Source organism: Myotis yumanensis, unplaced genomic scaffold, assembly GCF_028538775.1.
Source record: "Myotis yumanensis isolate MYYU_CA2020_CCGP unplaced genomic scaffold, mMyoYum1.0.hap1 SCAF_5, whole genome shotgun sequence".
NCBI classification, from domain to species: domain Eukaryota; kingdom Metazoa; phylum Chordata; class Mammalia; order Chiroptera; family Vespertilionidae; genus Myotis; species Myotis yumanensis.
In genome coordinates this window covers 107,087,743-107,115,530 of record NW_027223756.1, presented here as the reverse complement: position 1 = coordinate 107,115,530, position 27,788 = coordinate 107,087,743, and the positions used below count along the sequence as shown (strand labels likewise).

Genomic DNA, 27,788 nt, shown 5'->3' with positions numbered 1-27,788 from the left:
TCAGCAGCTCCAGGTTGGAGGGGGCCCAAGAGGGCAAGGCTCCAGGTGTCCGAGCTGCATGCTCTGGGGCCAGGACTCGTTTCAGGGAAAGGAGGGGATTCTCGGGGCTGGGCCGGGAAGGAGCCCATTCATCCCCTTCGAAAGGGTCTGAATTTCAGGAGTTTTGGGATTTATACTACATCCATGTGGACATCTCATAGGAAGCTCTGAAGATAAATGTGAACTATGTGATCGGCTGTCAATTCTTTCTTTTCTCCTTCCCGCAGCACACTCTTCCCTTTCATATTTTTGCTTATCTCTCACTCTCTTTCTTCCACGCCAGGATGAGGCCTGCCCATCGGCCCCTTGTACAGCGCCCAGCACCCACCCCTCAGGCTCCCCGTCCCACTACCGAGTGCTCCATCACTCGATGCCTTGCACAGGCCAAGAGCCCACCAACTGAGGGAAAATGTGAGGTCGGGAAAGAGTTCGCGTCCGATGGTGTTCTCTGTCTGATTTCTCCTAATCCATGGAGAAAACCCGGACTTTGCCTAGGAAAGGGCAGCCTTGAACCCGAGAGCCACCTTTAAACATTCTGCCAACATCGGAGAGAAGCTGTGCACACAATGCCAATCTCCTCGGTGCTGAATGCTTTTCTCTCTTAGTTCCATAAAATTAGCAGAACTTAAAGAACAACAGATGACTCACTAGGCCCCACACAGCTCAGCGCACATTCAGGAGGCGCTGCCCGAAAGCCTGGCCTGAGGGACACGGCGAGTGAGCTGGAAGGAGTCAGCGGTCACCTCCCGGCTGCAGGGAGGTGATGGCAGTGAGGGGCCTGGTTTGCCCGGGCTCCGGTGACTTCCCCTCCCCGGAGGATGCTGCCAGGAAAAGAAGAATGGCGATTTACATACCACAGCAGGGCTAATCCACCCCTAGCCTCTGAGTCACAGCCTGCCAGCTTGAGACATCCCGGGAAATCCCTGCTTGGAAGAGAGGAAATGTTAAAATCGCAGTTGCTGGGCTTGTAACCATTCCGTGCAGCTCGCGTCCTGGGCGCCCTGTTCCCTTGTAAGGACGAGACGCTGTCCCTGTTTTCCACGCTCTGTGGGCTTTTTGAAACTTTGAATGCTTGGCCTCCCTTGAAACGACACCTCAAGAGCCATTTTCTTTCTTCTTTTCCTTCTGCTCTCCAAGACACCAGGACAGACAGCCCCCCCGGCGCACCCTGAGCAGGGCACGCGGAGAATGAGCGCTGTGGAAGGTGGCACAGAGCCCGCGGAGGTAAGAGCGCCCTCGGGGAGGTGGGCACCCCTGGCCCACAACATCTCTAAGGGTGCAGAGATGAACGGGAGTGGACACAGCCAGGCTGCTCTTCAGCTAAGATCCGCTCTGCATTTTAAACAATGCAATGCAGTAAAGAAACGAGAGCTGGGAGACATTGCATTGTCTTTGCCACCTCTGGGCTATATTTCTTCCTTCGCTTAGTGAGAGGTTAAATCCGGTTACTTCCCAAGTCGATGCGCTTCATGTTTGGCTCTTGATTTAGAAGAATTTGATTCAATGTAAAATTTAAAAAGGATATTATATTAATGTGGTTGGAAATACAATGTATTATTGCAGTAGAGTAACCATAGTAAAATATTAATATACTAGAGGCCTGGTGCATGAATTTGTGCATGGCTGGGTCCAGCGGCCCTGATGGGGTCCCATCAGGGGCAGGGCCAGCTGAGGGGAGGGGCTTCAGGCAGTTGGCTGGCCACCCGGCCCCTGATCGGGGTGTTGGGGGCCAATTGTGGGCCAGGCTGGACATGGGGAGGGGCAAAGGGAGGGCTCCAGGGCATATCTATCCCATCCCGCTCAGTCCAGATTGGCCGGACCCCAGCAGCAAGCTAACCTACCAGTTGGAGCATCTGGCCCCTGGTGGTCAGTGCACTTCATAGCAAGCCGTTGAGCGGCCTTAGCATATCATTAGCACATTATGATTTGATTGGTTGAATGGCTGACCGGATGACAGGACACTTAGCATATTAGACTTTTATTATATAGGATATATTTGGAATTAGTACCGTTGTCTTTGTTTGGTTACTGGTTACTACGACAGATACTATTTGAATGAATGAATGAACGAACGAATGTGCTTTCTTGATGTGTTTTTTAAAAGAGATAACCAAGACATCATGGGAAACTACGTGAGACTCATTTGCTCACTTGGGTATGTAACTGAGCAGCGTCAGACCTGCCTGGCGCAGGGTGGTCTTGTTACTGTGGTAAATGAGAGGGAAACACCCCAATGCTCCGAATGGATTACATTTTATGGGGGATCCTTGTCACATAACTGGGCCCTTAGTAGGACCAATGACAAAAAATCTGCACTTCCTGCAATATCAGATGCCTTCATTAGCAACTGGATAGCAAAGCAAATGTAAATGGAAAGATCCCCGAAACGTTGTTTAATAGGATTTGCTTCATGTGAACACATGCCTGAGACATAGGAACCATGGCAAAGTGTTGGCTAATCTCCAGAGAAGCTTCTGGTGATAATTTATGCTTGCAAGCCATTCTTGTTCCTGTTCTCTCCCCCTCCCTCCCTCCATCCTCTCTCTCTCTCTCTCTTTCTCTCTGTCTCTCTATCTATCTATCTTCCTCTGTCCCCTCTCTCCTTTCTCTCCCTCTCCTTCCCAGAACTGTATCTAGCTTTTCAATTACTCTTATTTATAAAATAAAAATTAAGGATCCATATGTTTCATATTTTTTCAGAGAAAATTATGTGGGGGGGGAAGAATGCACACCATCTGATTACTCTTAACCCAGATTCCCAGAAGGCAGGGCCATACAAATGTTTGCTGATCCCAGACTTTTTCTATATCACAGACAGAGAGGAGACCCGTAAAGACCCTAATCCATGTTCCGGGCATGGTGTGACATGGGAGAACCTGGCACGTTAGTATGAACCCATGTTCCGGGTATGGTGTGACATGGGAGAACCTGGCACGTTAGTATGAACCCATGTTCCGGGCATGGTGTGACATGGGAGAACCTGGCACGTTAGTATGAACCCATGTTTGGGGCATGATATGACATGGGAGAACCTTGCACATTAGCATGAACCCATCTTTGGGGCATGGTGTGACATGGGAGAACCTTGAACATTAGCATGAACCCATGTTTGGGGCATGGTGTGACATGGGAGAACCTGGCACGTTAGCATGAACCATGTTCAGGGCATGGTGTGACATGGGAGAACCTGGCACGTTAGCATGAGCCCATGTTCCCGAGAATGGTGTGACACGGGAAAACCTTGCACTTTACTATGAATCACGATGACCTGTGGGATTTGTGTAAAATAGAGGTGGATAAGTAGGTGGGACACAGAGGAATTTGGGGCAATGAAACTACTGTGATGCCACAGTGATGATAGACACCTGTCACTCACTCTGTATCTGTCCAAGCCCATAACGTGGGAAACGCCAGGAGGGGACAACGCGAACGCACCCCATGGCCTGGTGGTGGTGATGTGTCCGTGCAGGTTCACCGGTGTAGCAGGTGCCCCTCGGGTGGGGGGGTGGGGAGCCTACGCGCGTGTGGGGGCAGCAGGAACACGGGGAATCTCTGCGCCTCCCACTCAGCTGTGCTGTGACCCTGAACTGCTCTAAAAATAGTCCATTAGAAAGAAAGTCGAGCTGCCCTGGCTCCGTTCCAGAACTGCTGGCTCAGTGCCCGGGTGCCCTGTGGCTGGCTGGCTCCCATGTGACCCGTGGCTGTGTGAGAACCTCGGGCCTGGCATTGGCCGTGGCTCCTCTGCTCTGTGAGCTCAGGGCACACTGGGCAGGGCTGGCTCTCAGCCTGTTCCTTCCAGGATGCCCAATATTTACTCTGGACGTCTTCCCCCAAAGGGAAAGCCCGGATGCAGCTCCCGGTACACTTATCGCCTGGATCTGGGGCCACTCTGGCACCCACCAGAGCCACTTGCAGTCAGAATGTCGCTTTTAATCTTCTTTCTGTTAATCCTCACCCAAGGATTTTTAGAGAGTGGAAGGGAGGGAGACAGACACATAGAGAGAGAAACATGGATGTGAGAGAGACACATCATCTGGTTGCCCCACCCCCCACACGTGCCCTGACTGGGGACAGGGATCGAGCCTGCAACTGAGTTACGTGCCGATGCTCTAACCGCTGAGCCAAACAGCTAGGGCCAGAATGTCGCTTGTAAAGGGTGTTTGAGTTGTGCATGGGTCTGAATGGGAAGAGGCAGGAACATTAAGAGCAGCATCTACAGACCTGCAAAGGGCACCACCCTAAAGCGCCGAGGGAGGCGTGAACAGAGAAGATGCGAAGGCAGTTCATAAATCATCGCCAACGAGAGAAGCCCTTGACAGCCCATGACGATTGCGAAAGGGCATTTCCTGGCACGTCTCCGGAAGGCCGACGTGTTCTGAATGTGTTTCTTAATCTCGCGTGAATATCTTTAAGCAGCTTTGTGGTCCACAGTAACTTGAGCCTGAAACCCAACAGGGATTTAGGGACTATCGCCCGATGTGTTGTATCACTACACGGAGCTGAGCCAGTAGCAAGGCTGCGGAGGGAGCTCCCTCATCATCCCTGGGGCGGAGGGCAGGTGATTCCTAGAGCTGCTGCGCTTTCTTTAAACAAAAACTCCCTCCCCTGGTCAAACAACAACAACAAACTACCCTGACAATTTGTCACCTGGTGTCTCTAGTTAAAGGGCTGGTTAAAATGACGTAATCCCACCCCTTCTACGCCCACCCCGCCGCTATAACATATTGTATGATGGCCATCGAGGTAGCTGACTTACTGTTGTTTTAGAATCAACTTTCTGCCCGTTAACCATATGTGCTTGCTGGGAGCCAGTCCATCCTCGCTGCTTGACACAGTCGCTGCAGGGAAGAAACATCTGCACAGCATATGTTTCAAGGGACCTGGCGTATATGGCATACTGTTCTTAATATGTTTGCTCACCTTCTTGGCGCTGTGTGTTTTAACCAGGGCCACCTCTCCGAGAAAGGTTGTTTCCCCAGGTAGGGACTTTCCCCTGAAGTTTGGGAGGGAATAAAACCCCTTAACTAAGTGCCAGGTGGGTAGTTAATCACTTTAACTACAAACAATCACGCTTAAGCTACATAATCTTTACTCCCTGGAATGGAGATAAGAAACGCCCTAACCTTTGCAATAGAAATTGACAGGATTAAAATCGGCTGGTATAAATACAGATGTAACAAGACAATAAACATCAGTTCCTAACCAGAACTTGGCCAGAACTTCGCTGGAGATCCTGACCAGAACTTGGCTAGAGTTCCTGGCTAGAGATCCTGGCTAGGCTGCTGATCAACTGAAGGCTGTCTCCGTGTCATTCCTTCTTCGCCGACTCCGTCCACACCTTTGGGGCCCCCTGGACCTGCTGGGGTTGGACCCCAGCATGTGCTGGTCTCTTTTCTAGTCGGTTCCCTCACTCCTCTGACCTGCTCCAGGGCGGCCCTTCAGGTCACGGACACACCTGCGAACTTGCTTGTTCAGGAATGTTCCCGTGTAAATGCCCCGCCTGCATCTGTGAGACGTGTCAGGTTTCTAAGTGCATTTTTAAAAAAATAATTGAAGTCCAAGGTCATAAAATCCTAATTTCTTGATTGCCTATTCCATAGATGCTTTATAATTTGCTAGAGAATTACTTTATGTTAATTTATATAAGGATTCCAAGGTGGATATAAGGCGTATGCACCAACAGGCCTCTTGAAGGACTGTGATGCGAGATTCACTGCTGCTAGAATAGGATTGTTTTATAAGTCGTGGCATGAGAGTTTGCCAAATGCGTGGAGTTTGTGAAGGACAGTATTTTTCCTGTTTATTTTATAGTCTATTTTGTTTCACTCTTTTTTTTTTTTTCAAGTGTGCTGACCCATCAAGAGGAAAAAGCTCGACAAATTCTCTTGAACGAAAGATAAGGTGCCTGGAAAAACAGAGAAAAGAGGTAATTTTGAGTTGAATCAACATGCGCCGTGGATTGAGGCTGAGAATAACACAGAGAGTGTATCACCCGGATGCACCTTTCATTTTGTGACGGGGTCACAGTCACTACCTCTAGGGCAGTGACGGCGAACCTTCTGAGCTCGGCGTGTCAGCATTTTGAAAAACCCTAACTTAACTTTGGTGCCGTGTCACATATAGAAATTTTTTGATATTTGCAACCATAGTAAAACAAAGACTTATATTTTTGATATTTATTTTATATATTTAAATGCCATTTAACAAAAAAAAATCAACCAAAAAAACGAGTTCGCGTGTCATAGGTTCACCATCACTGCTCTAGGGGCTGGACTTCATTAGTGTGAGAGCAAGTGCTTTTCTTAGTCACCTACTTATCTCCTACTTGCTCTCTCAGTACAAATGAATGACAGTCATAAATCCTATGATGATAATCTTAATTTTCTTTAAACTTAGAGCTTATCACCTGTACCCTGTGTCCTCGAAACCTGACACACTGTCCAAGACTTTAAACATAGCTGGCTTAGGTGCTACGACTTCGTGATCTGGGCGTCCAACTGACGGAGGTTGAGGAGTGGTACCATAAAGAATGTTTGCTTCTAAGGTGTCATCGGGAATGTGATGGGTGCTGTGTTTTTGAGTTCTGAATTTCTGAGTTTAATGAATGTTAGAACCTCTTCATTCTTCTCTGCCGGGGTTCTTGTTCCAGCATCAAGAAGGGTTCAGGAAATCTGGAGGAGGCTGTGCGTAGGTTAAATAGTCCAGAGACGAAGCATAATTTTGAAAGGCATTTGGGGGTCAGAGGAGCTTAGCTAAAGGAGCTAAGGTCTAAGGTCTAAGGTCTTAAAGTCTCAGGACCCCATGCTTTTTATTAACACAACTTGTCCTGAGGCGAGGCGGAGATATACACTTCAAAGGGTCAGGATTTCATACAGAGTCCATTGTCAGAATGGGGGAATTAGCCTACAGCTGTTCAGGTGTTTGGCCAGTAGGAGGCAATGACATGTAGATTAAGATGCCCTGAGCCAGTGGTCAGCAAACTGGGGCTTGGCAAACCTCGGCTCGCGAGTCACATGCGGCTCTTTGGCCCCTTGAGTGTGGCTCTTCCACAAAATACCGACTTCTGCGCATGGGGCACGAAGTTTCAATCGCACTGTACGTGCGCGCCCACACGTGGTATTTTGTGGAAGAGCCACACTCAAGGGGCCAAAGAGCCACATGTGGCTCGAGAGCCGTGGTTTGCCGACCACGGCCCTGAGCTGTCTGGCAGCCAAGCAATCATCCCTTTTCAGGTTTGGGGAAATGCCATCAGCCATTCCCAGATGCAGCCCTGCTGTTATGCTGGAATTGGTGTCCGGCACTTCTCAACGGGGGAAGAGGTGAAAAAAGTAGCAAGTGTAGCACCGTGTATGTTGTCGATTCTGTAATTGCTCCTCTAAGCTGTCCTGTGTATGACATCCTTCCTGTTGCTCCTCCGTGCCCTCTACTCCCTGTGGTGCTGCATATAATACCGGCCCCCGGAAATCCCTGAGCCACAGCGAGGCACGCTACCGTGGCTACCATGGCACAGAAGGTCGATCCCTAAATGCCAAGAGTTCAGCTGTATACTCTCACAATAAGCACCCACCTGTGTTCCCAGCATAAGAATTACCTTGTAGCTGCCATTCTGGATTAGATGGTTTGATTTGCAATCAGGAGAAAGTCGTGCTAATTTTTAGCCATTGTGGCTGCCTTCTGCATGGATGTCTGCCGGTGGTTGTTAGAGTTTCTCTACATGGGGAATTTGCACACTCCCGTTACAAGAAAACTAAAACACAGGCCATAGTGTCTGTTCCTTCCTTCTATGTAGCACATAGTTGTGTGGTTTTTTTTTAAAACTTTCAAACTGCTTGCCTCCTAAATTATTTCTAAATATTGCCTTATGACGAAACTATTATTCCTTGAAAATCTATATTTTTCAAAAACTCGATAGTATCCATTTGTTGATCCATATTAAAAAATCACATGTGGATTTTTAAAAAGCCCATTATTGCAAGCAAATGATACTCAGTTAATGGGTTTGGAATTTGTTAGTATAAACGCTGCTTTTAAAAAAGCTGGGAGGAAGATTTCATTATAATAATCAATATAAGCACATAGAAACATATGGAAAGGTTTGAAAAAAGACCTTTCATAGTTTCGTGAATCTTACAGAAAACCATCAGTACTTAGACATTTTTACCAGATTCTGGTTGGATTAAACAAAGATAAAAATTCACGAAACTAAGCCAAGCTAACGGTGCTGATAACACGGTCGGTGGACTGGCCAAGACACGCCGACGGCGACAGCGTTTCGAGAACAACGTCTTCCCCCGGGTTTCCAAAACCTCAGCCACCTCACAGGCGACTTCCTTCTGGCCAGACGTCCACAGGGGCAGGCCCTTTGCTGACTCGCCACGTGTTCACGGTTGCAGCTCCTGGAGGTGAACCGGCAGTGGGACCAGCAGTTCCGGAGCATGAAGGAGCTGTACGCCGGGAAGGTAAGCGCCTGCCTGTCGGGGATCTGCTTCCAGTCAATCACCGGGGGAGCCAAGCGGGGGTGCTGGGATCCCAGGGGCGGGACTGGTGCAGAGCCAGCAGCTGAAGGAGGGATGCTGAGGCTCGGCTGCCCCTGGGCCCTGGAGGTGAGTGCCCGCTGTCCGTGCCCGGTCTTGGCAATGGCTCACATCCCCTCTGGAGCCATCGCGGGAGTTCTCACGCACGTGGATGGGGCACGTGGGGCACCTGGCCCGGGTGAGAGGACCAGGGCCACAGACACGCAGGTCACCAGTGGGTGAGGTCGGTCTCAGGTGCACCCGTGTCACGCCAGGCCAGCTCTCCGATTCCCTCACTGGTCGCCATGGCGACTCTGCACAGGGACACAGTGGCCCCAGGGGAGGCGACAGAATGGGGCGTCCCCTCTTCTCACTAAAGCAGGTTCTCTCTCAAGCAGCGCTTGCTTTGCTGTCAAAAACTTTTTTGGAGAAAATATCTTCTAAGAGGTCCAAGTCAATGTAGAGTTTAACATCCTCCCACAGCACAGAGAGGAAGGGAGTGAAGCCCCTGATAACTGGGAGCGCAGAACCCGACCGAGGGCACAGTGCGAGGAGGGCAGGCCCCTGCGGTCCTGAGTCCGGGGAAGCGTGGGGGCCGCCACACTAAAGGACACGATCTGAGCACGTTTATGCTGCGTCCGAGCGGCTGGCGGGAGCGTGATGGGGTTGGGGACGCACGGGGTTGGGGAGGTGCCATTCGCGCTCCCGCCGGGAGCACCTGCCCTGGGCCCCTCACTGCCGTCCGCACTCAGGGCTACAGTGGCCTGTGCAGGTCAGGCTGCCGGTTAGACGGGGCAGCGTTTCTCCAGGCGCAGACACCCCTGCCCCGCTGGCCACTCCTGGACAGTTGGGGGTGGAAGGCCAGGCCCAGAGGCCCTGTATAAGCTCTAACAGTGCCCTGGGAGGTGGTGTGGTTGGAGCCAGGAGGGAGGCTGGGTCTCTGGTCGCGGACAGGCCTCTTGGCATGCAAATGCCCAGGCCTTGGTCAGGGTGTGGGACCCCCAGGAGCGGGGCCTGGCTGTCCCTGATTCGCTAGCTGAGAAGCCTCGGGGGTGTGGGCTCCAGTGGGGGCAGGAGGGGGGGGCTGTAACCTCTGTGCCGACTCCCCAGCTTGCAGAGCTGCAGACGAAGCTGGAGGCCACAGAGCGATTCCTCGGCGGCCGGGAGAAGGGACGGCCAGCGAGCCCCAGGGCCAGCGCCGGGCCCGCGGACCTGGTCCAGGAGCAGCAGCACAGACAGGAGGTGGGCGCCGCCAGGGTGACCCAGCCCGGGGGCTGAGGACATGGGGCGGGGACAAGTGTGAGGGAGGACAGTGATGGAAGTCACAGGGTCACAGACGGGCCCTTCTCAGGACCCAGAGGAAGGACAAGGCCACATCCTCTGTCCGCAAATGGGCAGGTGGACCCTGAGCCACGGAGCTGGGGGCATCTTTCTGGGGCATTTCAGCCTCAAAAAAATTCAGCTTTTTCTTTCTTCCTTTTTTAAAATTCATATTTACCAATAATATGACAATAACTTGTATTGGTACAGCTGTTTTTCAGTTTACAGAGAGCTTTACAAATAGGTATTATTTTTTAAAATATATTTTTACTGGTTTCAGAGAGAGGAAGGGAGAGGGAGAGGGAGAGGAGAGAGAGAGAGAGAGAGAGAGAGAGAGAGAGAGAAACATCAATGATGAGAAAGACTCATTGATCAGCTGCCTCCTGCACGCCCCACACTGGGGATCAAGCCCACAACCCAGGCATGTGCCCTGACCGGGAATCGAACCGTGACCTCCTGGTTCATAGGTCAACGCTCAACCCCTGAGCCACACTGGCCGAGCCAAATAGGTATTATTTTTGAAATCAGAAAAATGTAACATTTTGGGAAGTCCCTCACCCTCCTTATGGCATCTGGCACTCTCAGCTCACCTGGGAAGAAGGCGTTATTTCTGCCCGTGGCAAGCTGAGAAAGCTGAGCTGTGCCGAGGTCACGCGACAGGCGGGTGATGATCGCTTAGACCTGGGCGCGGGAACTAGCTCATTCGCGGGCCTGTCGCCAAGTGAGATCGGGGACTCTGATGTCTCGTCTGAGGGCACACAGCTCCCCAGCATGAAGGATAAGAGAAGGGTTTCTTCGATGCCAACCCGCCCTCCACCAGGGAGCGGGCTCCAGTGGGATGGGTGCCCTGAGAGTCCCTGGCCTGGCCGTGTGGGAGCCCGCGTCTGCCTGCCGGTCAGTCGATCATCGGAACGGCGCTGACTTGGTTTTCTGGCTCTTCCCTTCAGAAGGAAAAGCAGACCCTGAGCGAAGAATTACTCGCGTTGAAGAAAGAAAACAAGCTGTTGAAGGAGAACAACGCTGCCATGAGCAGGAGGAGGGAGCATTATGAGTGTGAAATAAAACGCCTTAACAAGGTACCAGGCAGGCCGGGCTGTGTGAGGGCCCCTCCTGGCGAGGCCCACTTGGCCTGCGCTGCAGGGGCTCCCGGGCCCCGGGCACAGGGGCGTCTCTGTGACATTGCTCATCTCTCCTCCTGGCGTGGGTCAGCGGGCTTGGCCGCGGAGGCTTCGGGCATTCGTGTCCCTGCAAAGACTCCTCATGGAAAACAAATGAGGAGGCAATCTGGAGGAGGGGAAGGACGGTGTTTAGTTGGCAGAGCCACAGAGCAAGCAGGTGTTGTGAGCAGCTGCCTGTTTCTGGGTCAACCACAGGAAGCAGGCTGCTCTCGACACCATCGTCAGGACTCTGGCGTGAGGCTGATGAGGTAGGGGGTGCGTGTGTGTGCGTGTGTGTGCGTGTGTGTGTGTGTGTGTGTGTGTGTTTTATGGGGTAAGAGCTTAATTTTCAGGGGGAAAGGATCAATGAAAAAATGAAATGCTTTGCTGTTGACTTTTCCAAGGGCCATGTCGTATGCGGACCAGCAGCCCTTGCAGTCCACGGTTAAGTTGAGACACACATCTCTCAAAACACTAGAAATTGACCAAAATCATAGAGATCGTCTTCCCGAACAGGAGTGGTGGTTGGCCCTGAAAACGCCTGTATTGCGGACTGTGTGTTTCCTGCCGCGGTTAACTGTGACCAGGGGTGTCATTTAAAGAGGCGGTCGCCAACCGGTGGTCCGTGGGCCACTGGTGGTCCATGAGGTCCTAAAGGTTGGCGACCACTGATGTAAAGTTGGGAGTTAATACGGGCCCGTATCATTAACAGAGCACACACTGGGCGGTGACCTGCTTATTGTCCGAGTCTCCACGCAAACAGGAAGGGGCACTTCCAGAGCCACGGGAGCTCATCCCTCTGTGTTTCTCTAGATCAGTGGTTCTCAACCTTCCTAATGCCGAGACCCTTTAATACAGCTCCTCATGTTGTGGTGACCCCCAACCATAACATTATTCTCGTTGCTACTTCATCACTGTCATGTTGCTACTGTTATGAATCGTCATGTAAATATCTGATGTGCAGGATGGATTTTCATTGTTACAAATCGAACATAATTAAGGCATAGTGATGAATCCCAAAAACAATATGGAATTATAGATGTGTTTTCCGATGGTCTTAGGCGACCCCTGTGAAAGGGTGATGTCAATGTCATTTTTCAGGAAGTTGTAAGAGAAATAGAGTTTTCTTCTTCCTCCAAGAAGAATTGTTTGTTAAAATGTGTTGCTTAGCTACATAGTTCTAGGAAATGTCATAATAGTTACAATTTTTAAAAATGTGTTAGTAAGGCCCTGGCTGGTTTTGCAGTGTCCGCGGGCGCTAAGGCGCTCCTTGATGAGTTCTAGGCTGGCCACACATATGCGAGCCCACACATTTGTTTTCTTTCCCGGCCTTTATGACCTCATCGCAGTGATACAGGCAGGTGGGGTGCTGATAGCGTCATCACGAGGGCAACGCTGAAGCTGCTAAAGCAGCGGTTCTCAACCTGTGGTTGCCAACCTGTGGGTCGCGACCCCTTTGGGGGTCGAACGACCCTTTCACAGGGGTCGCCTAAGACCATCGGAAAACACATATATAATTACATATTGTTTTTGTGATTAATCACTATGCTTTAATTATTTTCAATTTATAACAATGAAAATACATCCTGCATATCAGATATTTACCTTATGATTCATTACAGTAGCAAAATTACAGTTATGAAGTAACAACGAAAATAATTTTATGGGTGGGGGTCACCACAACATGAGGAAATGCATTAAAGGGTCGCGGCATTAGAAAGGTTGAGAACCACTGTGCTAAAGAAACACAGAGGGATGAGCTCCCGTGGCTCTGAGGTGCCCCTTCCTGTTTGCGTGGAGATCGGACAATAAGCAGGTCACCGCCCAGTGTGCGTGCTGAGTCCACACCAGCGGGAGGGGTGCTCCGTCGCCATAGTGGGCGTCTGTTCTAGTAAACGCATCCTGAGCCAGAGGCCCTCAGAACAGGCGCTGTGACTCATTGGCAGCATCAGTCAAACGGACACGTTCGAGTGCCATGGCTGCTGAGCAAGGATGCGAATCCTGTTGGCAAACGTACCTGTCTTATTTCCTTCACCTCTTCACCCCGGGGAAACGCCACGCTGTACTGAATGCCAGGAAAGCGGAGGCTTCTCTGCCCCCCATGGGCCCCTGGGCACCTTCCCGGGGAGCAGGGTGCTGCAGCGAGGCCGGGCGGGCTGCTGCGGAGGGTGGGGACGGGTGGTGACTCCACATGGCTCACGTCTCTGTGTCCCTCTCTCCCTCGGGGACACAGTGATCTAGCAGAATATTCCATGGAATGGCATCTGCCCGAGCAGCATCAGCTCTGGGGGGGCAGGGTCTCAGGCCCCAGCCCCGACCTGCTGACCCAGGGTCTCTGGCGGCACCGCCCAGGGGCGGGCAAGTCTGCTGCCTCTCGGGGGAAGCTGTCCCTCAATTCTGATCGTTATTTGACTGAAGCAGAGACTCTAGAGCAGTGGTTCTCAACCTTCTGGCCCTTTAAATACAGTTCCTCATGTTGTGACCCCCAACCATAAAATTATTTTCGTTGCTACTTCATAACTGTAATGTTGTTACTGTTATGAATCGTCATGTAAACATCTGATATGCGGGATGGTCTTAGGCGACCCCTGTGAAAGGGTCGTTCGGCCGCCAAAGGGGTTGGGACCCACAGGTTGAGAACCGCTGCTCTAGAGAAAGACAGAGCCTAGAGAAGGAGCATAGATATGCTGTCCTTTCATGGCGGGCTAGGTGAAGGGGCTACGATAGCAAAGCCTTCAGAGTAGCAATGAGGGTTGACTAACAAGCATCATCATGGAGAAAAGACGTAAGTGCCCAGGCCAGGAAACCCAAAGTCATTCAGTCATGAGAGCGGCATCCAAGAGGGAACGCTGCCTTTGGGTGCCGGGGAGACGATCACGGTAACTGTCACAGAGAAATGCAGACCACGTGCCTCTCAGGTCAACAATGTGCTTGTCTTGCAACACAGGCTCTTCAGGAGGCCCTGAAGGTCGAATGCTCTCCGCTTCCCGAGGACCGTCTTGGGGGGCCTGAGGCGGGGTGCGGGCACGAGGACATGAGGACAGAGATGGAGGTGCTCAAACAGCAGGTGAGAGGCTGCAGGGGCGTGAGCACGTGGAGAGGCTGGGCCCTCGGGCACCTGTGAGAGTCCGCTGTTCAGTGAGTCAGAGAGAATCAGCTCACTTCAAAGCTTCTCGGCAGAATCCAGAACACGGCACCTCAGGCTGTTAGCAGAAGGCCCGAGCGTCGGATGGGTTCAGAGGCTTGTCCCAGGACACACCACGACCCTTCTGGCGCGATGCTGTGAGTTTCAGGGAGGCCTGCTTTATTCTACAAACAGTATTAACCGGATCTCGGGCCGTCTCGTCTCAGACAACGGGAGCAGCTGGGCTGTGGTTTTGCAGCTTTTGGCTTCCGGGCTTTTGAACAACGAGGGTGGTTTTGAAGGGAATGATACTCCACGCTGATCATGTCACCGAGGGGCTAGACCTGCTCCTCCGCCCTCACACAGGCTCCGCCTCCTCCCCACTCACCTAGCCCCATGCATGGCTGCCGAGCCTTAAACATTAATGTGTACACCGACATGGGAGTCTACATGAGATGTTTAGTTTCTTCCTCTCTCGTCGATTACATTTTGTAGTATTACAGACTTCAACTTGACGAACCACCAGGTAAAACTCATTGCCTGTTGGGGATGGAGGTATCATGTGCATGAGTGTTAACAGACAAAGCTCTAACGACCAGGTTCCCATATGCGTTGTAATTTAAGTCATGGTCTTGGAGGAACCCCTTTGCCTCGTTCCCGAGGCTTCGTTTGCTGTTTCCGCAGCTCCACGTACTAGCCGTCCAATGAAAAACAACAGCAATTAAGTCCGCTTTTCTCTTTGGTTTGCTTACTTTTCTGGAATATTTGGAGCATCTCGGGAGAGCTGTTCCACTGAAATATTGCTATGTTTCCTTTTCTGTAATTTACCTCCAAAATCGCCTGCGGAAACCTTTGGACGATCATGCTTTGATTCTCCACATATGAGACTTCCGTCCCCAGGCTGGGCTCACCTTGTCACTTATGTTTGCACACAGCATGTCAACACATAGCGTCTCAGTGGTTGTTAGCAAACTTCTCTCGGAACTGCACGCAGGCGCCACACGTCTGAGCCCTGAGCCGGGGACGGTGGCTTCTCTAAACGGTCACACGTACCGTGGGAAGAGGTCACCACAGCAATGCAATAGGCAGCAAACAATGGCCGAGGACAATGCTTTTCAAAATATCCATGTTATGACTCTACTTCTGAACCCATGGATTCAGGAGAAAGTGGAGAAGGGCCATTCTACGCAAAGAGAAAGATAGAATCACAGTCACCATGACAGTCCTGTGTGCTAGGTGTAGCTCCTGCCCCCCCGAGAGGAGATGGTCATGGGAGGGAGAAGGAACACGCAGACGGACACGCCCCCGAGCCCCGCGCTGAGGAGAAAGGAAGCGCAGTAACCACGGCGAATGTCTCCCAGGTGCAGATCTACGAGGAAGACTTCAGAAGGGAGAGGTCGGACCGAGAGAGACTCAACCGGGAGAAAGAGCAGCTGCAGCAAATGAATCGGACGTCGCAATCCCAGCTGAACCAGCTGAAGTCCAAGGTACACGTCAGAGCGAAGGGCCTTGGCCCGCATGTGGTTGGTGCACTTTTACCCTCTCCCTTAAGGGAAAACGCGAGACTCTGGGGCTTCTGGTATTTGACGCTGAATTTTTCTGAGAGGTCAGCACAGGGGATGAAACGATTCTTAAACCATCTTGTGAGAAATTGGGAACAACTGAGTGTTTCTTTTAGTGTAACTGTAGTGAGGAGTTACCCAGCAGCTGGACTCCAACATTCTTTTCTGAGGTCTAATTCTTTTGATCTTTTCCTCCTGATATTTATTTTGGTCGCCTGGGAGCTGGCCTACCCAGGACTCCAAGGCAAACCTGAAACTCCTCAGGGCAGTGACCTTGTCTCCAAGTCCTTGTCACGTTCTGTGAAGGGCTGAGTGGAATGTCCCCGTCTTCCAAAAACAGGCCCGTTGCTAAGTGTCATTTACGTGTCTGTCTGGTGCAGCGGTTCTCAACCTGTGGGTCGCGACCCCTTTGGCGGTCGAACGACCCTTTCACAGGGGTCGCCTAAGACCATCCTGCATATCAGATATTTACATGACGATTCATAACAGTAGCAACATGACAGTTATGCAGTAGCAACGAAAATAATTGTATGGTTGGGTCACAACATGAGGAACTGTATTTAAAGGGCCAGAAGGTTGAGAACCACAGACTCTGGTGGGGCCGAGGTGTTCCCTCTCGGGGCCCCAAGGTCACTGTGACTGGAGTATTTGGGAAGCCGGTAATGTGAGCCAGCTCGTTGGAATAGGGTCTATTAATGTAAGCCGCTAAAATGAAGCATGATCGGCTATATTAAAAGCAGACACAGGAAGCCACCACGATGGGTAAATGCTAATGTGAATGGAGACAATGCAGGGGACACAATTTTGGCTTAAAAAAGGAAAATGCACTACGAACTATCTGACACTGTTCAGGACGTGCCCGGGCCCCTGTGGGACCTGACCCTGTGGCCGCCCCATTCCGTTCAGTAACAGGTGCTGTTCTATGTCCACACCCACATCTGCTCCTCCCCTCCTCCATCCAGACGGAAATGCACCCCCTCACGCTGAGAACTGTAAGGGCCCCGAACCCACTGCAATAACAACATGAACCGCCCACGTCCCCAGACCTCATGTGGGATTTCCGGGACGGAGCCCGGGCGTGTCCGGAAAGCCCGACGGCCGCCTGCTCTCCCCAGCGCCTCCGCTCCGTGGTCCCCGCAGCCCCCGGGCGTCCCCGAGAGCTGGTCCCGAGCAGTGTCATGAGGAACCATCGGACCCTTTCTGATAGGCAGATGCCTGTGCTTTGTCCACAGGTAAAAGCGTGCCGGCTGGAGCAAGAAAGGCTGGAACGGCAGTTGGAACAGGTGAGTGGCCGCCCACTGAACTCCCGGAGCCTTTCAGTGCCCGCACGCCCCCCCAGCCCCCTACCCCCCTCACCCCTGCGCTCCCTGGATGGCTCTCCCCCAAGCCGGTCCCAGGGCCTCCATGTCCCCACGGGGCCTGGCAGCCCTGTGGTCACTGTGGCCGAGGGCCACAGAGAGAGCGTCAGGGACCCCCAGCCCTGCACACATGAGAAACACATGCTCTGCCACACGTGACCAAGCCCGAGCCTGTGTGTTCTCACAAGGAGTGTCCTGTGCAGACCACGGCCACTGGGCAAGCCCCTCCCTGTGGCCCTGCAGTTGCTGACAGTTTACGGTGGGAAACTACCACCGAGATGTCTACCTCTTTTGGGGAATAGGGTCCCCTCTCGGCCCCGACACTGTCCCGTCCCCCATGGCTGTCGTAGTCCTCGTAGTCCTCTACTGCTTCCTCTCTGACTAGTTGAGCCCAAGGGTGTCGCCTCAGGTAAGAGAACTCCCTAGAGCGCAATGCGAGGCCCTTCTGTGAAGACAGCTCAGTGGAGTTAACGCTAGCTACCTCTCAAGTCTTGCTAATTTCTTCAAAATTAGAAAAATAGCAACTTCACCTTAAGTAAGTCGGCTGTGAGCTCATCTGTGTCGGTCCGGGGTCCGACCTCCACCTGCTGTGACAGAGTTAGGCTAACCCTGGCCCGTGTGGCTCCGGTGGTCCAGCATCGTCCTGTGCACCAGAGGGTCACGGGTTTGATTCCTGCTCAGGGCACATACCCAAGTTGTGGGTTCTATCCCCGGTCGGGGCTCATACAGGAGGCAACAGATCCGAGTTTCTCTCTCACATTGATCTTTCTCTTTCTCTTCCCTCCTCCTCTCTAAGATCAATTAAAAAAAAAAAAAAGACTACCTGGCCAGTGTGGCTCATTGGTTGGGTGTTGTCCTGAGCACCAACAGGTAGCAGGTTGGATTCCTGCTCAGGGCACTTACCCAAGTTGTGGGTTCTATCCCCGGTCGGGGCTCATACAGGAGGCAACAGATCTGAGTTTCTCTCTCACATTGATCTTTCTCTTTCTCTTCCCTCCTCCTCTCTAAGATCAATTAAAAAAAAAAAAAAAGACTACCTGGCCAGTGTGGCTCATTGGTTGGGTGTTGTCCTGAGCACCAACAGGTAGCAGGTTGGATTCCTGATCAGGGCACATGCCCGGTCTGCGGGCTCAATCCCGGGTTCGGGGTGTACAGAAGGCAGTTGATCAATGTTTGACTCTCACATCCATGTTTCTCTTCCTCTCTCTCCCTTCCTCTCTCTCTTGAAAACCAATAAATTAAAAATAACAAAAACTGAAGCCAAACCATGTGACTGTAAAAGCAAGTGTCAGTGTGAGGCCCCGCTGCACCCACTTCCAGTGACCGACGGCCTTGTCTCCTCAGATGCGCATCCTGCCCTGTCGCTGCGGCCTGGGTCTCCACCTGCCGGACGCGGGCGCAGCTGCCGACCCCGGGGCTGTGCCGGACCTGCCGAGGCTCCCGGTGAGTAAGCCGCTCCCGGCCTGCGGGCTGGCCCAGCGTTCTGCTGCCATGAAATCAGCCCATCTCTGGAATGTGGCACCTTAGCTCCGCCCCTAATCTGCGGAGTGACAGGGGCCACACACACTCTCACTGACTTGCCATATGGTGTCCACAGAGACATGGACATTCACTGCAAGGCGTCCCATTGAGTTCTAAGCCCTTGAACAAACACACAGCATGTTAGATGGGTCGTTTTTAATGCCAGACCTGATTCTACCAAGAGGACATTTTTATGTATAACGAAAAGCAAAGGGAATAAAGCAAAAATCGGTTCAAGAAACGCCCTTTTCCTTTGTCAACTTAGGTTGAACTACTGTGGATAGCGCTGCATCTGGGCAAAATAGTTTCTAACATTTTCCAATTGAAAGGATATTCTTTTTAAAAAAATACATTTTATTGATTTTTTACAGAAAGGAAGGGAGAGGGATAGAGAGTGAGAAACATCGATGTGAGAGAAACATCGATCAGCTGCCTCCTGCACACCCCCAGTTGGGTATGTGCCCGCAACCAAGGCACATGCCCTTGACCAGAATCGAATCTGGGACCCTTGAGTCCGCAGGCCGATGCTCTATCCACTGAGCCAAACCGGTTAGGGCTGAAAGGATATTCTTAAAGGGGCCAAGAAAATGCAACCCACTTCCGTGGCTCTCCACGGCTGTGTCCACCCAGGCGGATGCCTGGACGGGGGGCAATCGTGTGTTAGTGGAACTGACGCAGACAGCCCGCCTGCATGTCAGCCCAGCACCCTCCCTGCCTCTAGTCCCAGATTCCACCGCCCCCCCCCACGCCCTCCATCCTGCCTGCACAGACGGTCTTCACACAGGGAGACAAAAGATGCATTTTTCGCTGTTTGGTCCAACCACTCCCCTCTCCCGCTGCTTTTACTATTAACAGTGCTTCTAATTTTGCAAAGAGTCTGAGATTTAGCTGCATTTCCCCAGCGGAGCACCCACAGGGAGCCGGGCCCTCCGGGGCCCATACTTCGGCATCTGAATGTGACTCAAGCCCTTTCGCAAGGGAGGGCCGGTGCCTGTGGGCGCAGGGGTTTAATGAGCCTCCTACTCGAACCCGGTCTTGTTGCAGAATCACCACCTCTGTCTGCTCGCCTTCCCCCAGTTCTTTTGTTTTCCTTATGCGTTTGCTGACTTTTCGGTCTTTACAGAAATGTTCGTGGGAATCTTCAAACGCAGCTACGATTCCTTAAATACTTTTCAGAGCAGGGAGAAGTAAATTAATATGGCGGGAACTATAAAGAGATAGACATTTACTTAGATGCTAGCTCCCACAGGTTAAGCAGGGGTCCTCAAACTACGGCCCGCGGGCCACATGCAAATACAAATATTGTATTTGTTCCCGTTTTGTTTTTTTTTACTTCAAAATAAGATAGGTGCAGTGTGCATAGGAATTTGTTCATAGTTTTTTTTTTTAAACTATAGTCCGGCCCTCCAACGGTCTGAGGGACAGTGAACTGGCCCCCTGTTTAAAAAGTTTGAGGACCCCTGGGTTAAGGAATTGGGACAATATTCCTGTAAAATCAATGAATCATCCAGGTTTATCTGGAAGTAAAAGTGGCTATTTTCTTCACACCTTCATTCATGCACAGAAGGGAGAAACTGTCTTGTCATAAGAGCTCATCAAACTTTCCCCATCGATGACCAGAGATAAGGCGGCCGATCCTGTACAATTACCACCCGTAAGGCCTGCGTTTGGAAAAGACTCCACGCCGTGTGCCATGCCTGCATTTCCGAGCAGCGCTTACGCAAACAGAATCTCGGCGTGAGGGGAGAATTCGCAAAGACTCGGAATTAGTTTTAGGAGGCCGCTCCCTGCTTGTTTCCGAGCCTGAGTGGAAGCACGTGCGAGCGCGTTTGTGCAATGACAGCGCGTTCGCCCGCGTTGGGCACCTCCGCTGGCCTGTGCGGCGCAGGCTCAGCCCTGACCCAGTGCATCACCGAGGCAGCTCGACATAAACGAGCCGATGAAAACCAGAGGCGATCTCATTTCCTCCCCAGCTTTTTGTGCACGAAGGGAGCCACGAGCCGAGGTGTCTGAGGGGGTGCTGGGGGGGGGGGCGCAGGCTGTGCTGAGCGCAGCTTTCTGGTGTCTTGTCAGGGACTGAGTTTGGGGTTACCTCCCGTGGCCGGGCCGCCCTGCCAAGCTCCCCGTGGCTCCGGGTTAGAGCAAGTCCCCCGAGTTCTCTCTGAGAGGTGACGGAACTAGGGAAGGACAGGCGTGAACTCGGTGCCTGGGCAGGACGCAGGCTGAGCACATGGAGCAGAGACGAGCCGCTTCGCGCCGGTCTGGCTGGGAGCGCATCTTGAAATGGCCGACCACAGGCCGATTAAGGAAGGCAGTTCGTGTAACGTGCTCCCTGATGTTCAGCATCCAGCTGCTCTTAGCTGGTGGGAACCCAGGAGACATCCCTGGAGAGAAATCCAGGTCTGCACTCGGGCGTCGGCCTCTCCAGCCTGACCCACCTGGGCACGTGGGGTGGGTTCTCGGGAACAGTGGGCGGGGGGGGGCCCAGCTGTCCTGCCCCCAACCCTGAGCCCCCAGGGCCCGGTCCTCCCTCCACAGCTCAGCGTTCCCCCTGGATCCACCGGAAAACGCCAAACTTGTCATTTTTCTCTCTGGTCTTCCTGCTGCCTCCTGTGTGAAGTTCTAAAAAGAACTTTTCTTTTGTTATTTGTTGATAGGAAATGGCTTTGTTTTATTTATGGGATATAGTGAGTTTTACAGAAGTGTTTATACTTCGGCAGACAGCCAGAACACATCTGTTTTGGAAAAAGAAAATGTGCCACAACCCCAGAACAATCACATCTGGCCTTCCATGGGGTGGGTTGTGGGGGTGGGGGGTCCGGAGGGGGCCCAGATGCTGAGGGGGGGGGGGTCTCAGAGACCAGCAGGACCACCAGCAGCTCAGGTAGAAGCGACCTTGTGCAGCCTCGTCACCCTCTGCACGCGCCCCTCTGCATGTCTGATCCACACGCTCTAACCAGGCTTCCTGTCCACACAGCCAGACCGCCAGCGGGGTGCTCCGGGCCGGCTGCCCCCAGACGCGCAGCACGCGGCACACGGTAAGGCCACAGCTGCTCCGCACGTTCTGTCATGTTTGCGTCCTAATGGGGCCTCCGGGGGATGCTCACTTGCGTAGGTTTGTGTGAATGACGCGCTACAGGGCTGTGCTGCGCACACAGCTGGGCTCCGCGCGCCTGGGCTAGGCCTGCCGTCCCGCGGAAGAACAGAGGTTCTCACCCGGGAGCGCGTGGGCCGGTTCTGGCTGCCGCTCCGCTCCAGCCTCAGAGCCGGGGTCCCATCTGGGCTGAGACGCAGATTTGGAGCGGGTGCAGCCGCAACGGGCTCTGTGATTCCCCTCCAAAGGCAGATGCTCCCCCCTCGGCCGGGGGCGGGGGTGCTCGCCCCACAGATGTTCCCAATGTCACTGGCACACGGACAGAGGAAACCGAGGCTCACATGTGTTCCCGATGGCGATGGCAGACCCTGTTCCGCCGGGCGTGCCACACGCCCACCTCCGAGCTGCTGGAGAGACTAGAAAGTCACAGAGCGTGCCCACACCTGGGAGGACTCTTTCATCTCGTTTTCCTCTGGTTTCCCCCTCTTCTCCGCCTTCCCGGAACCTGCTCCCCTTTCTCCAGCGTGTTTCTCACGGGGCCACCCAGGAGTGGGCCGTGTCCGCCAGGCCGGCCTGGCCCAGTTAGCATCACAGTCCCACTTCCCTCCGAACACAGGCTAAAGTCCGAGGTGCACGCGTGTAAGTCTGAGGACACACACCCGGGGCCCTGGGCGCTTCCCTGCCAGAGGCGTGACTCCACCTGGGAAAGCTGAGGCTGAGCCCACCCAGCGTCAGGCCACGCTGAAAGCTGAGCTCACTGAGTTTGCGCCTGGGGTCACAGAATGTGCGTTTTCAGGACAAGGAGCCCACGGTGGGGTGGGGCAGGGAGCCAGGGTCACCCGTGCCACTGCCAGGCTGTGACCCTCACCTGTCCCAGGGCTGCCCCTGGCCGTCGGGAATGGAGCCCCTGGAGCTGTGGTGTGCACACCTGGCCAGCCGTGCACACCTGCACGGGCATGACAGAGGCCTGGGCTCGGACCGTCACAGAGAGGAAAGAGGGAACGTGAGAACAGCAGGCTTGCTTCCTCCTTTGCTTCCACTACAAACACCACCGCTGGTTCTCAGAGGTGCTTAGTGCAGCCCCAGTGAGAGCTTCTATTGGAAAGGCTGCTGCCTCCCACCGTCACCGCTGGGGGCGTCTGCGATGTTGAAATCCGGTAGCGGAGTTTAATAGCTGAGTTGTCACCCCAAAATTATGATTTTCCATTTTGGATTGGTCTGGAATGAATATTAAAGATATTTTCTTCCCGAGTTACAGTGTAATCGCTAGAAACTGTAATTACTCAGAAGAAAATTCAGTAATATCATCAGGCCGTCTATATGTCACTATTAGATTCTTCCTGGACCAGTGTTACAGAAGCTAATCATGATATAAAATGGAAACGAGCTGAGATGAACCAAAATAAAATATGAAAAAATAGGATTTTACAGCTGGTATAGGAAACCTACCAATTTTTGTCTACTTGGGAAGAGATAGAGTTTTGTGACATATAAATATGCTGTGTGAGTTGCTACAGAGGTAAAATTAAAAAAAAACGCCACACCAAGCCTCTATTATCTGTTAACCTGAGTATCTTTAAAGCACTGTTTTAATCTTCACAAGATGCTATAAAGTAGTTTTTACTGCGATACCGTCTCCAAAGGAGGGAACTGAGGCCTGGGACTGTGAGTAGCACTCCAAGTCCCCATAGGAAGACTCCGGCCTGGGGTGAAATCCCACGTGTGCGCACCCCGCACCTGCGCTTGAGTCACAGCCCACAGGGCCCTGAAAACGTGCCCGTTGCTGCATTAGAAGTTTATCAAATGAGAGCTATGACTATGAGAGCGGGGCGTACCCTTGGGAAGCGGCATAACAACCCTCGGTGATCTCCTCTTCCCTCGGACACATGCGTGTGCTCCATGCTGCTCACGGCCGCTGACCGCATCCCAGGGGAGGCCCGGTCCCGTGCACGGTCAGGTGCGTGGCACGTACTGGTACGTCAGGAGCAGCCGGGGCCTGTGGCCGGGGGGGAAACCGGCCGGGTGGCTTGGTTGCCATTCGAATCCTGTCCTTTTCCTCCCAACACAGAAATCTATGGCTGCGGGTCCTGCTGTTCCCCGCCAGCTCCCAAAGCTGACGCTCTTTCAAAGCTCCAGCCAGGTCCCCCGCAGTGGCAGACGCCGGACTCACCCTGCACCCGCCTCAGTGGCTCTTGGTGGTTGGGTGTTTTGTTTTTTGTTTTTATTGTTGTTGTTGTTAATTCTCACCCCAGGATATTTTTTTCCATTTGAGAGAATAGAAGGGATGGGGAGAGTCAGAGAGAGAAACATTGATGTGAGAGAGACACATGCACCCAACCGGGGCCAGGGATGGAGCCTGCAACCGGGTCCGTGCCCTGGACTGGAATCGAGCGTGAGAGCCTTCAGTCTTCGGGCCACGCTCTAACCACTGAGCACCTGGCCAGGGCTTTTTTTGTTTGCTCATTTAATCAGAAAGCTCATTTCGGTGTGCAGGGCCAACCCAATTGCTCAAATTCTCAAAGGTAATTCGGTGGTATTGGTAGCTAAGCAAATAGGGGCTTAGAGATCTCTTATTGCACAGATGTCGTGGTTCAGACAGCAGTCACTGTTTCATTATGTGACTAATATACTTATACCCCACCATTCAGGAATAGGCTACTTGTCAAGGCCCCCTATATTTTGGGGCACAAGTAACACAACTCAAGCAACAGAAGGAAAAATGGGTGGAAAATTAGACTCTGATCATCTATAAATGAAAATTATTTCTTAAAAACTCCTGTTTATTCGTAGAAGAACTTGAACCACTTTGCTTATATTTAAGTGAAAATGGTCCTTTCAGAACGTGGACGTTTCAATTGACATGAATTCGTGTGTGTGCTTGGCTGTTGGTCTTGGTCTCCGTTTTATCAACTTCCTGTGACTGCTGACTAGTTCACTTCCCGGCCCCACCGTGTGAAGCACGTTACATTTTCCCTAACACCTTCCCCTTATAGCTGCTCCTCTTCGGGACAACTTCACCTGAAACGGGGGTGTGGCGCCTCTGCGTTCAGTGTTTGTAGAGCTTCAGCCTGTGGGGCTTGTAAAGGCACCAGGGGCATAGAGGTGATTACATTTCTCTGACGTCACCAGACCCTCCCTTAACGGTCCCGGGGCCGGGCTGCTGCTCTGTGTGCGAATAGACCGTCTGAGTCAGGCTCAGACTGCGTGACAGCCAGTCTCCCCTCCTGCCGCCACCCAGCCTGAGGCCAGCGGACGGCTCGGCTGCTCAGCGTCCAGCCAGCGCTGGGCCGTGGCTCAGTGGCTCCCTGCCCGTCCACCTGCCCGTCCACCTGCCTGTCCACCATGCTCCGGGAGGGTCAGACGGAATCTGAGGGCAGCCCGGCTGGTGTACCCACACTCCTCCCCACTCCACAAGCAGCACCTGTGCCAGGCCTGGGGAGAGGATGACGAAGACTGGAAGCAGGCCGGGGGGTCCCCTGGGCAGGGGGTTTGGGGGTCTGCGTGTGAGGACCAGGATCGTATTCTAGAGGGCGGCAGCTCGCACAGCGAGGGCAGGTGCGGCTCAGGTGGGTCCCCTAAAAGTGGGGACGCAGAGAAGGTTCCATGGCCAGGGGCTGGTTCAGGGGTGCTGGGCCGCCTCGGTCAGTCTCGGGGTCACTCATCTCCCCTTTCTCTCGGTCACTGTCCGAGGATGCGCTCCGGGGACACACTGAGAATCAACTCTTTGAAGATTTCGATGGAGGTTTTCAAGGCAGTTAAGACGCATCGGGCTCTCTCTCTGTGCAGCGTTAGCTAATGGGGTTTTTATACGTTGAAGTCCACAGCTGTTGATGCTTCTGCTTAGAAACATGTGATTTGACAAAGAACATGTTAGTCTTGTTTCATCTGCTCTCAGAATGGCACGTACAATGACGTCCGCGTTCCTGGAACACTGTGACCTTGAGCTGTTTGTTTCATCTTTGGTGACAGCGAGAAGGTCCACGTGGGCCTGCCGCCTGCCAGTCCCCCCCTGCACCTCCCCACCCCTCACTCGGGGGGCTGAGCTGGGTCTTATGTGTCTGCCCTTAGCGATCTGGGTATTTTGTGGAAGAGCCACACCCTAGGGGCCAAAGAGCCGCATGTGGCTCGTGAGCCGCAGTTTGCCCACCACGGCCCTAGCACATTCTAGGTTGTCACTGAATAAGGGAAGCACCTCATTTCTCGGCATCAATAGCATTTTTTTCCTGCTGCCATGAGTGGGCCACTTGGACTCTGTCTTCTTGTGGCTCCCACTTTGGCATCTTATCTTGGTCCTATAAACTGCCCCCAGGTTTCCATCCTGGTCTTCATGCCCTACCTTCACATGCCCCTCCTTCAGGGTAAGTGCCTCATCAAACTGAGATCTTGTAACCGGAAATCCCCAGTGGAGCTTGGGCTGCCTGTCGCTGTGTCCAGTAAGGAAGGCAGGGTGGACTCAGATAAGGCGTTTGCTGAGAAGGCCAGCCCACCAAGAAGACAGGGCGCTTACAGGCATCAAATCCTGTCTTACAGCAAGGTGCAGGGGACAGGATTATAAAGAGGGAGGGGCTGGGGTGAGGAATGCAGCTACGTGCAGGCCTGGGGTCCACGGATGTCAACTATCGTCCTCAGGCATCAGGCAAGGAGATGATGTGGATAAGATGATGTGGATAAGATGATGTGGATGAGACAATGTTTTGACTCCTGGTGGGTTGGCCTGACAATGCTTATCGGTTCTGCTCGCTGGATTCACAGCTGAGTCACCTCCTCAATCGCTTCTCACAGGCCTTGAAAAGGAAACTTAAGAAAAACGTAACCCCCTATTCGCATAAGTATATGCGTTCTGAGATTTAAAATACTATGGTTATTTTCTGATTAATTCAGATTATACGTCCCCCCTAACATTCTCTTTTGTGGCTTTGACAGCCGGTACCCAGGGCCATATTTAAAAGGCGTTTACCTGGCAAGCTGTCTCTCTCTGGCTAAATACTGACCCTACCAGCAGCACGTATGACGCAGTGTCATAGCACATGCCTTGCCCGCCCGCAGGAGAAGGGACGGAGCGTTCCTCGGGCACGGCTGCCCCTGGCCGCACGGGGCCTCCCGGAGGGCGGGCACCTGTCAGCGCCTAGAGCAGCACCTGCCACCTCCTGCCTCAGGGGGTCTCGGCGGGCACCTGTGGGCAGCTCACCAATCATTTCTGCTTTACCAGCCCAGAGGTTTACGCTAGCCCTCAGCCAGGAGAGAGAGAGGTGGGCTGTTTATTTTCAATCTGAAACATCTTCCTGCTGTTTTCACAGGTTTCTCCTCAGAAAAGAAAGGTGACCAGTAGCCCGAGGAGCATGGACGCAGGGAGAGCCGGGCTGGGTGCTCGCTGCCTGTGACGGTGGCTCACATCCGCCAGCTGCCCCCCCAGCTGCCCCACCACCTGCTCTGCCACCTGTCCTCCACCTGCCCCGCCATCCTGTGATGCCTGGGCCCGGGCAGAGGAAAAGGCTCTGACGGCTGAGATCCCGTGGGGTCTGGAGGCCAGGGTGACACGGCCCACACACCGCCGTGTCCTCGGCACAGACTGGCAGGCGGATCGCGCGCCACTTCCTGAGACCCCGGCACATGCCATGGGGTGCACAGGGGTGGCTCCGTGATCCCGGCAACTCCCCGCTGGTGCAAGATTGTATTTGACGGGAACACATGCTCCCCAGGGAAAGTGTCCGCTGGTACAGGTTGGCTCTGAGGGTCTTTAGGGGGCTCAGCCTGTAGGCGGTTTAGCCGGGCCTCACTCAGAGCCTCACTCGGGGCCTCAGAGACCCAAAGGCAGGACTGAGGAGGTGTAGATCCTTGTGGGAACCACATGAGCGCTTCAACCTGAATAAAATGATCAGCTTGCCACTTTTCCTTCCTCGGGGTGCGGAGAACAGGGCGCCGCCTTCGTGTGGGGCGACTAGACCGTGAGGGGAGCCCTGGCCTGAGGGGCACCACTGGCTGCCCCCGTGTGTGCCCAGAAGCAGCTCAGAGACCTGGGGTTTGTGGCTAAATGTGTGGTTTTCTTTCCTGTGGATTCGAGTGGCTGTTAATGAAAAGCCGACTTCTCACACCAATTAAA

General features: G+C 53.0%; 1 protein-coding gene across 2 annotated transcripts; it reads left to right on the top strand.

Moving 5' to 3' along the window:
* The first annotated feature begins 732 nt into the window (after positions 1-732).
* Positions 733-27,788, top strand: TNIP3 (TNFAIP3 interacting protein 3). Of its 2 annotated transcripts, XM_070414166.1 has the most exons (12): positions 733-1,050; positions 1,177-1,263; positions 5,885-5,965; positions 8,433-8,498; positions 9,663-9,794; positions 10,820-10,948; positions 13,977-14,096; positions 15,515-15,640; positions 16,948-16,998; positions 18,418-18,516; positions 21,572-21,632; positions 26,986-27,788. In XM_070414166.1, exons 2-12 carry the CDS (start codon positions 1,228-1,230, stop codon positions 27,015-27,017), a joined length of 933 nt encoding a protein of 310 aa, XP_070270267.1. In that variant the 5' UTR covers positions 733-1,050; positions 1,177-1,227; the 3' UTR covers positions 27,018-27,788. The 2 variants fall into 2 exon arrangements, with proteins under 2 accessions (XP_070270267.1, XP_070270268.1); XM_070414167.1 differs by having other exon boundaries at positions 733-1,263.

Coding starts and splice junctions, on each gene's coding strand:
- TNIP3 (XM_070414166.1), top strand. CDS start 1,228: ATGAGCGCTGTGGAAGGTGGCACAGAGCCCGCGGAG. Junction 15,641..16,947: donor TGAACCAGCTGAAGTCCAAG/GTACACGTCAGA, acceptor CTTTGTCCACAG/GTAAAAGCGTGCCGGCTGGA. Junction 18,517..21,571: donor CGGACCTGCCGAGGCTCCCG/GTGAGTAAGCCG, acceptor CTGTCCACACAG/CCAGACCGCCAGCGGGGTGC.